The sequence below is a fragment of the Tupaia chinensis genome, unplaced genomic scaffold, assembly GCF_000334495.1.
Source record: "Tupaia chinensis unplaced genomic scaffold, TupChi_1.0 Scaffold000243_1, whole genome shotgun sequence".
Classification (NCBI taxonomy): Eukaryota; Metazoa; Chordata; class Mammalia; order Scandentia; family Tupaiidae; genus Tupaia; species Tupaia belangeri.
Genome location: NW_006159721.1, coordinates 436,810 through 450,476, shown reverse-complemented (window position 1 = coordinate 450,476; position 13,667 = coordinate 436,810). Strand labels below are relative to the sequence as shown.

The window sequence follows — 13,667 nt, the reverse complement described above, 5'->3', positions numbered from 1 at the left end:
TTTTTTTTTTGACATTTGAAAAGTGCTGATCTAGGGACCAGCAGATCGCATAGTGGTTACATTGCTGGACTCCCATGTAGTTGACCGTGGTTCCAAGTCCTAGACCCGGAGGCTTAAAATTCACCCTGGACGTGTGTGCATGTGGGTCCAAGATCCTGAGAGGAGAATGGAGAAGGGATTCCAGCATGGCCATCCTCCCTTGGGGGTGATTTTCCCCTTTATGTTTCTCTGTCTCTCTGGTGAGCACACATGTCCTATAGCAAAAATCTCTCTCTTAAAAAAAAAAGAAAACAGTGCTGATCTGTTAATTTATCAACTATTTGTCCATATGTATTTGTCTAATGTAAATTGAAACAGTTATGCAGTTATAAAAGAATATCACAGAATTGTGTTATATCCTTCTCAGTACATCATTATCGAGGGTTTTTATGATGTCTATGTGTCTTATCTTTCATAATGTTAACTTTGATGACTTGGGTAGGTTTGTGTCTCCTTGTTTTTATTATTGTAAAGAACACAATCTTTACAATTCATATTTAATGAATATTTTGTAAGGAGATACTTTGACACTATGCAAATATCCTGTTTCTCTTCATACTCAAACTCATTAGTTTTAGCATCCATCTTGCCTGATTACTATGATGTTTGTTTAATGGTGATCTTCTGTTTAATTACTTCTAAATTTAGCCATTGTGAGGAAGAGCAGTCACCCCCCCCCTTTTTTTTTCGGTTGGACTCGTGTTCTCATTGGAGAGGGCAGGGAAGTGAGAAATCATCCCTTAGGGGAGATGACCTCACTGCACTACCCTTTCCTCTATTCTCTTCTTGGGATTTTGGGCATGCACGCACATGTGCCCAGTGTGTTTTTCAAAGCTGCCAGGTGTGGGACTCAAACTGCTCAGTCTGCCATGTGGTACCAGTTACCCTAACCACCATGCCATTGGCTAACCTGATTTTCTCTTTTTTATTTATTTATTGCATTATTTATATCAATATGGACTTATAGGTATTTAATTTTATAACTTATAATGCAATAATATCATATTTATTTTAGTGCTCATATTGTTTTGGCTGTTAGAAGTGCCTTCAAGTTGGATTCTGTGTCCTTGCAACGTGAGCCTGTAATTGTTTGAACCCTGCTGTACTTTCTGAGACTTATAAGATGTTCCATGTTTGCCTTCTTTATTTTTTTCCCTGCCCTGGTTCCTCTGGCCAGAAAGATGAGTCTTCTGTAGTTTTTATGTGCCTATCACTGTAGTGATTGTAATACATAAATGAGAGAGAAAAACAAAAATTGAGAATTCTTGTTATGTACTCAAGACATATAGGGCCCCATTTTCTTGGTGCTGTGGCTAGAAATAGGGGATTTCTCGCATAATTTTTCTGGCACTATTGTCTGTATTGTTTTGGATTTCAGCCTGCCTTACGGTTAAAACTAGGAATCAAAGGAGGAAAATAACCTAGGACTCTCACAGCTATGTCTTGCATCCCCAATTATAAAGGAGTCATTATTGACATTTTGGTTTCAGTCTCCATTCTGCCTGCTGTTGTTTCCTTTTTAGAGACCTTAGGTCATTTATTTATGTATCTTGTCCATAGTTCATAGTTTTCATCACTGGGGGAGAGTATCTACAATCACCTTACTCCATCTTGGCCAACCTACTTTGCTTGATCTGAATAGCTAGACCTCTCTTTCTTTAATTTACTTTTGGTAAGTATATGTATATGTGTGTGTGTGCGTGTGCGCACACACTTTTACATAATTTGTATATATATACACACACACACTTAAAATTTTTAGGTGTATGCCCCAGGGTATGTATGCTCACTGGAGACAGTGAGAGACAGAGGTAAAGTAAGAAATCACTCCCAGGGGGCATGGCCATGCCATAATTTCTTCTCCTCCTTCCCCCTCTTGTGATTGGAGGCACACATGCGCACATGTACCTGGCATGATTACCCTTTCCTCTATTCTCTTCTTGGGATTTTGGGCATGCACGCACATGTGCCCAGTGTGTTTTTCAAAGCTGCCAGGTGTGGGACTCAAACTGCTCAGTCTGCCATGTGGTACCAGTTACCCTAACCACCATGCCATTGGCTAACCTGATTTTCTCTTTTTTATTTATTTATTGCATTATTTATATCAATATGGACTTATAGGTATTTAATTTTATAACTTATAATGCAATAATATCATATTTATTTTAGTGCTCATATTGTTTTGGCTGTTAGAAGTGCCTTCAAGTTGGATTCTGTGTCCTTGCAACGTGAGCCTGTAATTGTTTGAACCCTGCTGTACTTTCTGAGACTTATAAGATGTTCCATGTTTGCCTTCTTTATTTTTTTCCCTGCCCTGGTTCCTCTGGCCAGAAAGATGAGTCTTCTGTAGTTTTTATGTGCCTATCACTGTAGTGATTGTAATACATAAATGAGAGAGAAAAACAAAAATTGAGAATTCTTGTTATGTACTCAAGACATATAGGGCCCCATTTTCTTGGTGCTGTGGCTAGAAATAGGGGATTTCTCGCATAATTTTTCTGGCACTATTGTCTGTATTGTTTTGGATTTCAGCCTGCCTTACGGTTAAAACTAGGAATCAAAGGAGGAAAATAACCTAGGACTCTCACAGCTATGTCTTGCATCCCCAATTATAAAGGAGTCATTATTGACATTTTGGTTTCAGTCTCCATTCTGCCTGCTGTTGTTTCCTTTTTAGAGACCTTAGGTCATTTATTTATGTATCTTGTCCATAGTTCATAGTTTTCATCACTGGGGGAGAGTATCTACAATCACCTTACTCCATCTTGGCCAACCTACTTTGCTTGATCTGAATAGCTAGACCTCTCTTTCTTTAATTTACTTTTGGTAAGTATATGTATATGTGTGTGTGTGCGTGTGCGCACACACTTTTACATAATTTGTATATATATACACACACACACTTAAAATTTTTAGGTGTATGCCCCAGGGTATGTATGCTCACTGGAGACAGTGAGAGACAGAGGTAAAGTAAGAAATCACTCCCAGGGGGCATGGCCATGCCATAATTTCTTCTCCTCCTTCCCCCTCTTGTGATTGGAGGCACACATGCGCACATGTACCTGGCATGATTTTCAAGCTGCTAGGTCTGGGACTCGAATTGTGGTCAGCCATGTGGGAGTCCAGTGCCTTAATCACCACCACGCTACCTGCTAGCCCCACTCATATAATTTATTGACAGGCAATGAATTCTTTATTTTATTTATTTATTTATTTTTTGGAGAGGTTTTCGCTACAGGGTGTGTGCGTTCGCTGGACAGACAGAGAGAGACAGACAGAAAGCGAGAAATCACCCCCCAGGGGGCATGGCCACACCGCAATCCCTTCTCCTCTATTCTCTTCTTGGGACCTTGGTCATGCGTGCACACGCTCCTGGCGTGAGTTTTAGCCACTGGGTCTGGGACTTGAACTGTGGTCGACTACATGGGAGTCCAGCGACATAGCCATTACGCTAACTGCTGGCCCCCAACAGGCTATTAATTTTTATTTTGTTGATCCATTTATAATTGAGTACTTATATTTTATTTAGGACCCTAGTTTTATAATTATAGTTGAAATAGATTAGAGTTATTTTTATAGCTAATATTTAAATAGTTAATTGGCGTTATTGTATATGATGTAATATCTATTTAGGTGTATACCACTGAGTGATATTCTTACAGTGTCCTACATTTTAATTTTTTTATGTCAGAAAATGTTTTTGCTTACATGAGAGGAGTGGGGGATGGGAGCAAGATGGCCAAAGGATCCTTCAATGGGGCCTGGTTATGCCATAATTTTTTCTCCAATTCTCCACCCCATTGGGGTCCTGGATATGTGTGCATGTGTTTACAACATGTTTTTTCAAGCTGTTAGGGATGGAACTCAAACCTTGGTTGGCCATGTACTATTGGGCTTTTTCTGTGCAGTGCTTAACTGCTGCACTACAGGCCAGCTCCTGTGCTCTAAGTTTTAATGTGAATTGATTAGAAAATTAAGTAAATTGTGTTTCTATTGGAAAATATTTAATAACTTAATACATTTTTTAATTCAAGTGAGCAGTGAAGATTCAGAAGATTCTGATTTTCAGGAGTCAGGAGTTAGTGAAGAAGTAAGTGAATCTGAAGATGAACAGCGGCCTAGAACAAGGTAAATATTACTATTTTTTTAAAAAAGGAGTTAATCTGAGTGACTGTGCCTATAAATTAGTTGTGGAATAGTTACTGTTACCAGTAATGTTAAGTAAGTACAATGTGTAATATTTTGGTTTGAAACTAAGTGTTAAAATGATTAATTTAAAAAGACTGTGAACATATTTTATGTGTAGTTGAATTGGTGTGTTCTAACCTGGGTGAATTTCCAGTGTACACAAACACTCTTGACTGCAGTTTTTGGTTATTGTTGGGAGGAAGTTGTAGTGCAGTAGTAGTTAAGAGGGGATGTAGACAAACTACCTCAATCTAATTTCTGGTTTTGCTACTTTCAATTTGTATGAGTACTCTATGTCTTAGTTTCCTTATCTGTAAAATGGGGGAATATATTATGCTTAACTCAAAGATTTTTGTGGCTATTAAATGAGATGATGCATATAAAGGCTTATGACAGTATCTAGCTATCAAATAGTGCTCACTGAATGCTAATTACACAGGAATAGAGATGTATTTTTTCTTCAATATATGCATCTACTGATCTAGATTACTAGATATTTAAGTTTTTCCTTTCTTCTTAGTATAGTATTTTAGATAATACTAACCAATCTAGGATTTTTTATTTCACCCAGAATAACAAGACCTTTCTGCAGTTTTTCAAATGAATAATCTATTTGTGTTTGTGTGTATGTGTATATATGTCTATAGACGTCCATCCACACTTGTGAGTTTAGAAACTTTTTAGATCATGGGCTACAGAAATATTATACTTGAGGGAAATATAAAATAATAAGATGGTTAGAGTTTTTTTTTTAACTAAGTTGGAATTTAATAACATAAATTTGGCATTTTAGAATACAGTGGTCTTCAGAATACTTGTAAACATGTGCAACCCTTATCACTATCTAGTTTCAGAACATTCTTACCACCCTAGAAAGAAACTGTGTACTTACTAGCAGTTGTTTCCCACTCCCCTCGCTCCCATACCTTATCAAATACTGTTCTCTATCTCTATTGTTTTGCCTATTCTGGACATTTCATTGGAGTGGATTCATGTAGTATATGTTCTTTTATGAATAAATTCTTATATGTGGTGTGATGTTTTCAAGGTTCATCCATGTTGTAGCATATATAAATACTTCATTTCTTTTTTAATAATTGTTTTTAATGTTGGCAAGATATATATAGCATAACATTTAGCATCTTAACTATTAAGTATAGTTTAGTAATGTTGAGTGTGTTCCCTTCTTTTTTTTTGGAGAGGTTTTTGCTGGAGGGCGCGTGCACTCACCAGACAGACAGAGAGAGACATAGAGACAGAAAGCGAGAAATCACTCCCCAGAGAGGATGGTCATGCCGCAATCCCTTCTCCTCCATTCTCCTCTCGGGATCTTGGGCACGCACGCACATGCGCCCGGCGTGAGTTTTAAGCCACCGGGTCCGGGACGCGAACCGTGGTCGATTACGTGGGAGTCCAGCGACATAGCCATTACGCTAACTACTGGTTCCCGAGTGTGTTCCCTTTTTTTTTTCTGTTGCAAACAATCTTCAAAACTTTTTAATCTTATAAATCCGAATGTCCAGGGACCAGCAGGTACCATGGAGGTTAGGGTACTGAATCCCACATGGATGCCGGCATGGTTCTAGTCCTGAACCTAGTGACTTGAAAACCATGCCAGGCGTGTTTGCGTGCCTTCCCAAAATCCTGAGTGGAGAATGTAGAAGGGATTGTGGAGTGACCAAGCTCCCTGGGGCATAATTTCACACTTCTCCCCCATTCCTTACTCCCTCTCTCTGGCGAGCATATATGTCCTATAGCAAAAAATAAAAACAAAACCAAAAAAGGCTGAAAGTCTGTATTCATTAAACAACTACTCTTTTTTACTTCTTTGCAGTCTTTGTGATCACTATTCTCATTTTTATCTCTGTGAATTTGACTATTTTAGGTGCTTCATTTAACGGGAATCAATCATATAGTATTTATTTTTCTGTGACTGATTCATTTCACTTAACATCGTGTCCTCAAGGTTTATCAATTTTGTAGCATGTGTCGGAATTCTGTTCATTTTTATTGTTTTATAATGTTCCATTGTATGTATATACCACATTTTGTTTATCCATTTATCTGTCAGTGGACACTTGAGTTGATTCTACCTTTTGGGTTTTGTGAATAATGCTACTATGAACAGGGGTGTACAAATACTTCTTTAAGTCCCTGCTTTCAGTACTCTTAAGTGATAGACCGAGAAGTAGAATTGGATCATATGGTAATTTTATTTTTATTCATTTATTTAATTTTATTTTTGTTCTTTTTTTTTTTTTAAAGGTTTTTGCTATAGGGCGCGTGAGCTCGCCAGACAGACAGAGACAGAGAGATAGAAAGCGAGAAATCACCCCCAAGAGGGGATGGCCACGCCGCAATCCCTTCTCCTCCATTCTCCTCTCGGGATCTTGGGCATGCATGCACACTGCAACGCGAGCCGTGGTCGACTACGTGAGAGTCCAGCGACATAGCCATTATGCTAACTCCTGGTCCCTAGTTTTGTTCTTTACCATAGATTGCATGCACTTGCCGGAGAGAGACAGAAAGTGAGAGATCAGCCATCATGGGGATGGCTATGCCGTAGTCCCTTCTCCTCATTTCTCCTTTCGGATCTTTGGGCATGCACTTACACATACCTACTATGATCTTCCAGCTGCTGGGTCTAGAACTTGAACCGTAGTTGTCCAGCATGGGAATACAGTGCCTTATCCACCCCACCATTTGCTGGCCTTATTTTTATTTTTTTGAGGAACTGCCTTACTGTTTTCCACAGAAGCTTTACCATTTTACATTTCCACCAATAGCATACAAGGGTTCCACTTTTTCCACACCCTCAGCAACACTTATTTCCTGATTTTTTAATCTGAATTAATGCAGCTTTATATACCAATTTCTAAGCTCAGAAATACTTCTCTCAACAAAAGTTGTTGCTTTTGATTTTTATAAAAACTTTGTGACCTATTATGAAGAAAATATTGGGTTGCTGGAAAAGTCTTGATGAATTTTTTGCATAGAAAAACTTAGCATTCAACTTGTATTATCTTGTTTAGTGATTTTTTTTACGAGAAATTTTTGCTATAGACCTTTGTGCTTGCTGGAGACACAGAGAGAGACAGAGAGAGAGAAAATGAGAAATCACCACCCAGGGGAGATGGCCACACCATGGTCCCTTCTTCATTCTCCTCTCAAGATTTTGGGCATCCACACATACATGCCTGGTATGAGATTCAAGCCACCAGATATGGGACTTGAACTTCAGTTGGGCATGTGGGAGTCCAGTACCTCAACCACTAATTCACCTGCTGGTCCCTAGCAATGATTTTTAATATGTGTGCTGGGTATTTGTATTTCATAGTAGATGAACAGATCTAAAGTCTCTTTATCCATCCTTCTATGTTCATACTAAATTTCTTCTTTGAGTACCAGAGAATGTTGATCGTTGGATCAAAAGTAAAGTTGGGGGTCAGCAAGTGATGTAGTGTTTATGTCACTAGCCTTCCCCATGGCTAACCATAGTTTAAGTCCTGGACCCAGTGTCATGAAAATCACATCAGGTGCATGTGCGTGTGTGCTCAAGATCTCAGGGGGAGAATAGAAGAAAAGGGATTGTGGTATGGCCATCTCTCTAGGGGTTGATTTCTCACTTTTCCTCTCACTGTCTCCATCTCCATTTCTGTCTCTCTCAGTGAGCACATGCGCCTTATGGCAATAACCTCCTTAAAAAAAAAAGGTTGGTCTTTTGCTGGAATCGTGTGTTTTGAATCTACTGATTTTTTGTTTTGTTTTGTTTTACCAGAGGGTACTTGTGCTAGCAAGAGAGATGGAGAAGAAGAAAGCACCCTCCAATGTGATATGGTCACACTGTAGCCCTTTCTCCATTTCTCCATTCTCTTGGTCTTTGGTGCATACATTTGCACACATCTAGCATGTTTTTCAAGTTGTTGAAGATGGGATTCAAACCACGTGATTGACTGTGTGCGATCTGGCTCCTTTAACCACTAGGCTGTGGGGCCATGTCCTATTCATTAGTTTTTGCTTTTTGTTTTCATTGTTTTCTGAAGCATATTTATAATAGTACATAATTCATTGAAGGAAATTCACAATAGATTATTTTATTATTTAATTTAAAAATAATCATTTATTTAATTTATTATTATTTTCTTCACTTTTACCAGAGAGAAACAGATTGAGAAAGCATGCTGCCATGTCCGGGATTTGAACTGTGGTCAGCCAGGTGGGAATTCAGCGCTTAACTACCATGCCATCTGCCTGCCCCTTATTTCGCTTTTTGAATTTTCTTCAGGTCTGCAAAGAAAGCAGAGCTGGAAGAAAATCAGCGAAGTTATAAACAGAAAAAGAAAAGGCGACGCATTAAAGTTCAAGAAGACTCATCCAGTGAAAATAAGGTAATAATGACATTTACCATGTGGTTCAATTATAACTGTTTCTGTAGACTATAGTGAACATGCTATTATTTCTGTATTCCATTTATTAATTGCATTTTACTGGTTTATGTACATTGTACACTTGTGGAATGATTGTTTTAAAAATATGTAGACATATTAAACTGACATCAGAGTTTTTATTACCTTGATTTCTAATGTTTTTTTTTTTGTTCAGTTTGTTTTATGATTTCTTTCCTTTCTTTCATGAGAGAGAAAGTACCTGCAACAGGATCTCATCACATGATCCTTACCTGTGGCCTTTCCCAGCCAGTCAGGATCATGGGCACGTGTGGGTATCTAGTGTATACAGGTCTACCTGGTAATCGAACTGCAGTCTTTCTAATGGTCTCCAGCATTGCAAAACATTGCACCTGCCACTTTGTTATCAAGGCTGGGCCTATATGGGAAATTTTAAACCATTCTTATTATTTTGTATAATAGGGCTATATAAGAGATCTCTCTTTTCTGAAGACCTAAACCCTTTATCCTGAGTAACTTATATGTGAATAAATTTCTAGCAATGAAATTAGAGGAATTTCAGATTTTTTATATATATACAAGTTTACATAAAGTAAAAGTTCCTTGATTCTATAATATATTCCTTTGTGGAGGCTCAATTTAAAAAATATATTAACTTTTTAAACATTTGTTTAAAGTGTAAAATTTGGTGGTCTTAATTATAGTCACAACCTAAAAGTCTATACCCATTCAACATTAACTCTCCATTCTCTTCTTCACCCTCCAGTCTTTGGTAATCTTGATTTTAATTCCTATCTATAAATTTGCCTAGTATAAGCATCTTATATGGGTGGAACCATATAATATTTGTTCTTTTTTAAATCCAGCTTATTTCTTTGACATTTTTAAAGGTTTATCCATATTGTAGCATGTGTCAGAATTTCATTTGTTTCTTTTAAAAAAAAAATACTTACTTATTACTGACTTAATTAATTAATTTATTTACATCTTCATTTTCATTTGACCAGAGAGGGAGAGAGAGGGAGGGCAGAGGAGGGAGGGAACGTGAGAAAGCAAGCTGCCAAGTCTGAGACTTGAACAGCTGTTGGCCATGTGGGAGTCCAGTGCCTCTAACCACCATGCCACTTGCTGGCCCCAGAAGTTCATTTCTTTTTAAGCCTTGATAATGTATTTCCTTGTATGTTTATATCACATGTTGTTTACCCATCCATCTGTTGATAGACATGTGGGTTGTTTTCACATTTTGACTATTTTGAATAATGTTATTATGAACTTGAGTGTACAGATATTGTTGAGTCTCTGCTCTGAATTCTTTGGGGTTTTTAAGGAAAAGTGGAATTGTCAATCATATACTAATTCTACATTTTTAACTTTTCGACAAACCTCACACTGTTGATCTATACTGGCTGCACCATTTTACATTTCCACCAGCCGTATGCCACGGAGAAAATGGAATATTTCTCCATATCCATGTTAACAATTATTATTTGCTGTTTCTGTTTTAGTTTTTAATAATCGCCATCCTAACGAATGTAAAGTAGTTTTCCATTTGATTTGCATTTTCCTGATAACTAGTGATTTCGACCATCTTTTCATGTGATTATTAACCACTTGTGTATCTTCTTTTGATAAATGTCTACTCTAGCCCTTAGCCCATTTAATTTTTTTTAAGGGAGATTTTTGCTATCTGGTGTGTGTGCTCACCAAAAGGACAGAGAGACAGAAAGTGAGAAATCATTCCCCAGAATGGATGTCCACCCTGCAGTCCTTTCTCCTCCATTCTCCTCTTGGGATTTTGGGCATGCATGTATTTTCACCAAGCGTGAGTTTTAAGCCACCGGCCCAGGACTTGAACTAAGGTTGACTATATGGGAGTCCGTTGACATAATCATTATACCATCTGCTGGTTCAGATTTTTTTTAACACTATTCTTTCTTTTTTTCTTTTTTTTGGGAGAGGTTTTTGCTATAGGGCACATGCGCTTGCCAGACAGACAGAGACAGAGAGACAGAAAGTGAGAAATCACCCCCCGAGGGGGGATGGCCACACCACAATCCCTTCTCCTCCATTCTCCTCTTGGGATCTTGGGCACACACGCACACGCGCCCTGCGTGAGTTTAAGCCACCGGGTCCGGAACTCGAACCGCGGTCGACTACATGGGAGTCCAGTGACATAGCCATTATGCTAACTGCTGGTCCCAACACTATTCTTTATTGCTAAATATAATTCTAAAGATTTTCAGCATGTTTTCTTCTACTTTTTCTTGGTATATTTATTAGTAGAATATAAAACAGATGAACAACTTCGTACTGATTACTTCTAATCATTTACATTTTATAGAGTAATTCTGAAGAAGAAGAAGAAAAAGAAGATGAGGAGGAGGAGGAGGAGGAAGAAGAAGATGAAAATGATGACTCCAAATCTCCTGGAAAAGGCAGAAAGAAAATTCGAAAGATTCTTAAAGATGATAAACTAAGAACAGAAACACAGAATGCCCTTAAGGAAGAAGAAGAGAGGCGAAAACGTATTGCTGAGAGGGAACGCGAGCGAGAAAAATTGAGAGAGGTAACCAGTTTATTTCTTTTAGTTGATGTATGGCTCTTTCATTAGATATTTTAACCATCTTTCTTTATTTTTTTAAGTTTTTGCCATGGAGTGTGTGTGCTTGCCAGGGAGAGAGAGAGAGGGGAGGGGAGGGAGGGGTGGGAAGAGAGAGAGAATGTAATTTTTAATTTTTTTTTTTTTTAGTGATTTTTGTTATAGGGTGTGTGCACATGCCAGAGACACACAGAGAAACAGAGAGAAAGCAAGAAATCATCCCCCAGTGGGGATGGCCATGCCACAGTCCCTTCTCCTTCATTCTCCTCTTGTAATTTTGGACACATACACACACGTCCGCTGTGAGTTTTAAGCTGCTGGGTCTGGGACTAGTACTGTGGTTGATTATGTGGGAGTCTAGTGACGTAACCATTATGCCATTTGCTGGTCCCCCTATTATTAATATCTTATGCAAAAATCGTAATTAGGCTATATTAATATATAATTAGGTACATGGAAAGTGTTGATATTCTTGAATGATCATCAGAATGATTGTATTTTATTTGGGGGTAGAAAATTATTTCAAAATTATTTTTTAAAATTTATAAAGTATTTCTGTTTTTTAATGAACTTTGTATTCATTTTCAAATAGATAGGCAAAGATAATATTATATATAATATACTTCTGTGTATTCATTAACTGAACTTAAATAGTTACTATCACAGGGCCAGTCTTGTTTCTTCTATTCTCTTACTTTTAGAGTATTTTGGAGCAAATCCCAGAAATCATATCATTCTGTGTATAAATATTTGAGGACATTCTGTTGAAAGATGAATGTAAGATATGACTACAGTAGTTGAGGACTCAAACTGCAGTCAGCTATGTGGGAGTCCAGTGATGTAATCATTATGCTATCTGCTAGTCCTGATCATCTTAAGGTTAGTAGAAATTTATTTAGTTATTAATTCATTTAACACATTTACTTATTTTTAAGAATTATTTTACTTAACCTTATTTATTTATTTTAATTCGACCAGAGAGAGAGAGAAAGCAAGTTGCCAGGTCCAGGATTTGAACCGTGGTTGGCTATGTGGGAGTCCAGCGGCCCCAACACCATACCACCTGCCAGCCTCAACTTTGTAGATTTTTAATTAACATTTTACTATACTTTCTTTCTTTCTTTTAAAAAATTTGTTAGAGGGTGCATACGCTTGCAGGAGAGAGACAGTAGGAGGGTACGTGAGAAAACACCCCTAACGGGAGATGGCTACACCATAGTCCCTTCTCTTCCATCGTCCTTTCAAGATTTTGGACATGCACAAACATGTACTTGGCATGGTCCATGACTGGAACTTTACAGTTGGGTCATGCGGGGTCTAGCCGCCTTAACCACCATGCCACTGGCTGGCCTGCTATACTTGTCTTTTTATATTCCTATTTATGTGCCTATTTATCTCTATGTTCATCAGTACATCCTTTTTTGCATTTCAAAATAAACTGAAGACATTATTTTATTTAACACAAGTACTGTTAATATGCATTTCATTACCTAGAGTTTGATAGTTATTTATGTATTTTTCTTTTTATGTAAATTTTACTTACTGTGATGCACAAATCTTTTTATTTTTTAAATTTTGCCATAGGTACACATGTTCCATGGAGAGCGAAGGAGAGGGGAAAGTGAGAAAGTATTCCCCATGAAGAATAGTCACTCTGCATTTCCTTCCTCTTAGTTTTCTTTTCTTTTGGGAATTTGTTCATGTGTGCACATGCAACCTGTGTTTTTTTCAATCCAGTGGGTCTAGGATTCAAATTATGCCATTGACCATCTGTGGCATCTAACCACTTTAACTACCACACCATGGGCTGGCCCCAACAAAAATCTTAAGTGTACATTTGTTTTTGAGTAATACATGACACATCTTTTTTCATTTTTTTCCAGTTTTTTTTAAGAGAGAGATTTTTGATACAGGGTGTGCACTTTTTGGAGACTTAGAGAGAGAGAATGTGAGAAATCATCTCCCAGGGGGGACGATCACACTGCAATCCCTTCTCCTTCACTCTCTTCTTGAGATTCTGGGCACGCACACACATGCACCCAGTGTGAGTTTCAAGCTTTTGGTTGTGGGACTTGAACTGTGGTCAGCCTTCTGGGATTCCAGTGCCTTAACCAATATGCCACCTGCTGGCTTCTTTGTAAGTAAATTTATTTTATCTCCAATTGTTTCATGAAAATTTGTGCATACAGACAGGTTGAAAGAACTGTAAAATGAACAGTAATACGTTTACCACCTAAATTTCTTTCTTTCTTTCTTTTTTTTTTTTGGAGAGATTTTTGCTAAAGGGCGCGTGCTCTCTCCAGACAGACAGAGAGAGAAAGAGAGACAGAAAGCAGGAAATCACCCCCCAGGGGGGATGGCCACGCCGCAATCCCTTCTCCTCCATTCTCCTCTTGGGATCTTGGGCACGCACGCACACGTGCCCAGCGTGAGTT

The 13,667-nt window shown here is 38.0% G+C and overlaps 1 protein-coding gene across 1 annotated transcript in view; it reads left to right on the top strand.

Annotated features, from left to right (window-relative positions):
* Positions 1-13,667, top strand: part of ATRX (ATRX chromatin remodeler) — a 247,807-nt gene that overhangs the window by 68,417 nt on the left and 165,723 nt on the right. Inside the window, exons 14-16 of the mRNA XM_006148780.2 lie at positions 4,074-4,167; positions 8,513-8,615; positions 10,975-11,199. Of these exons, the coding sequence (XP_006148842.1) occupies positions 4,074-4,167; positions 8,513-8,615; positions 10,975-11,199 (422 nt within the window). The remainder of the gene's footprint in view (positions 1-4,073; positions 4,168-8,512; positions 8,616-10,974; positions 11,200-13,667) is intronic.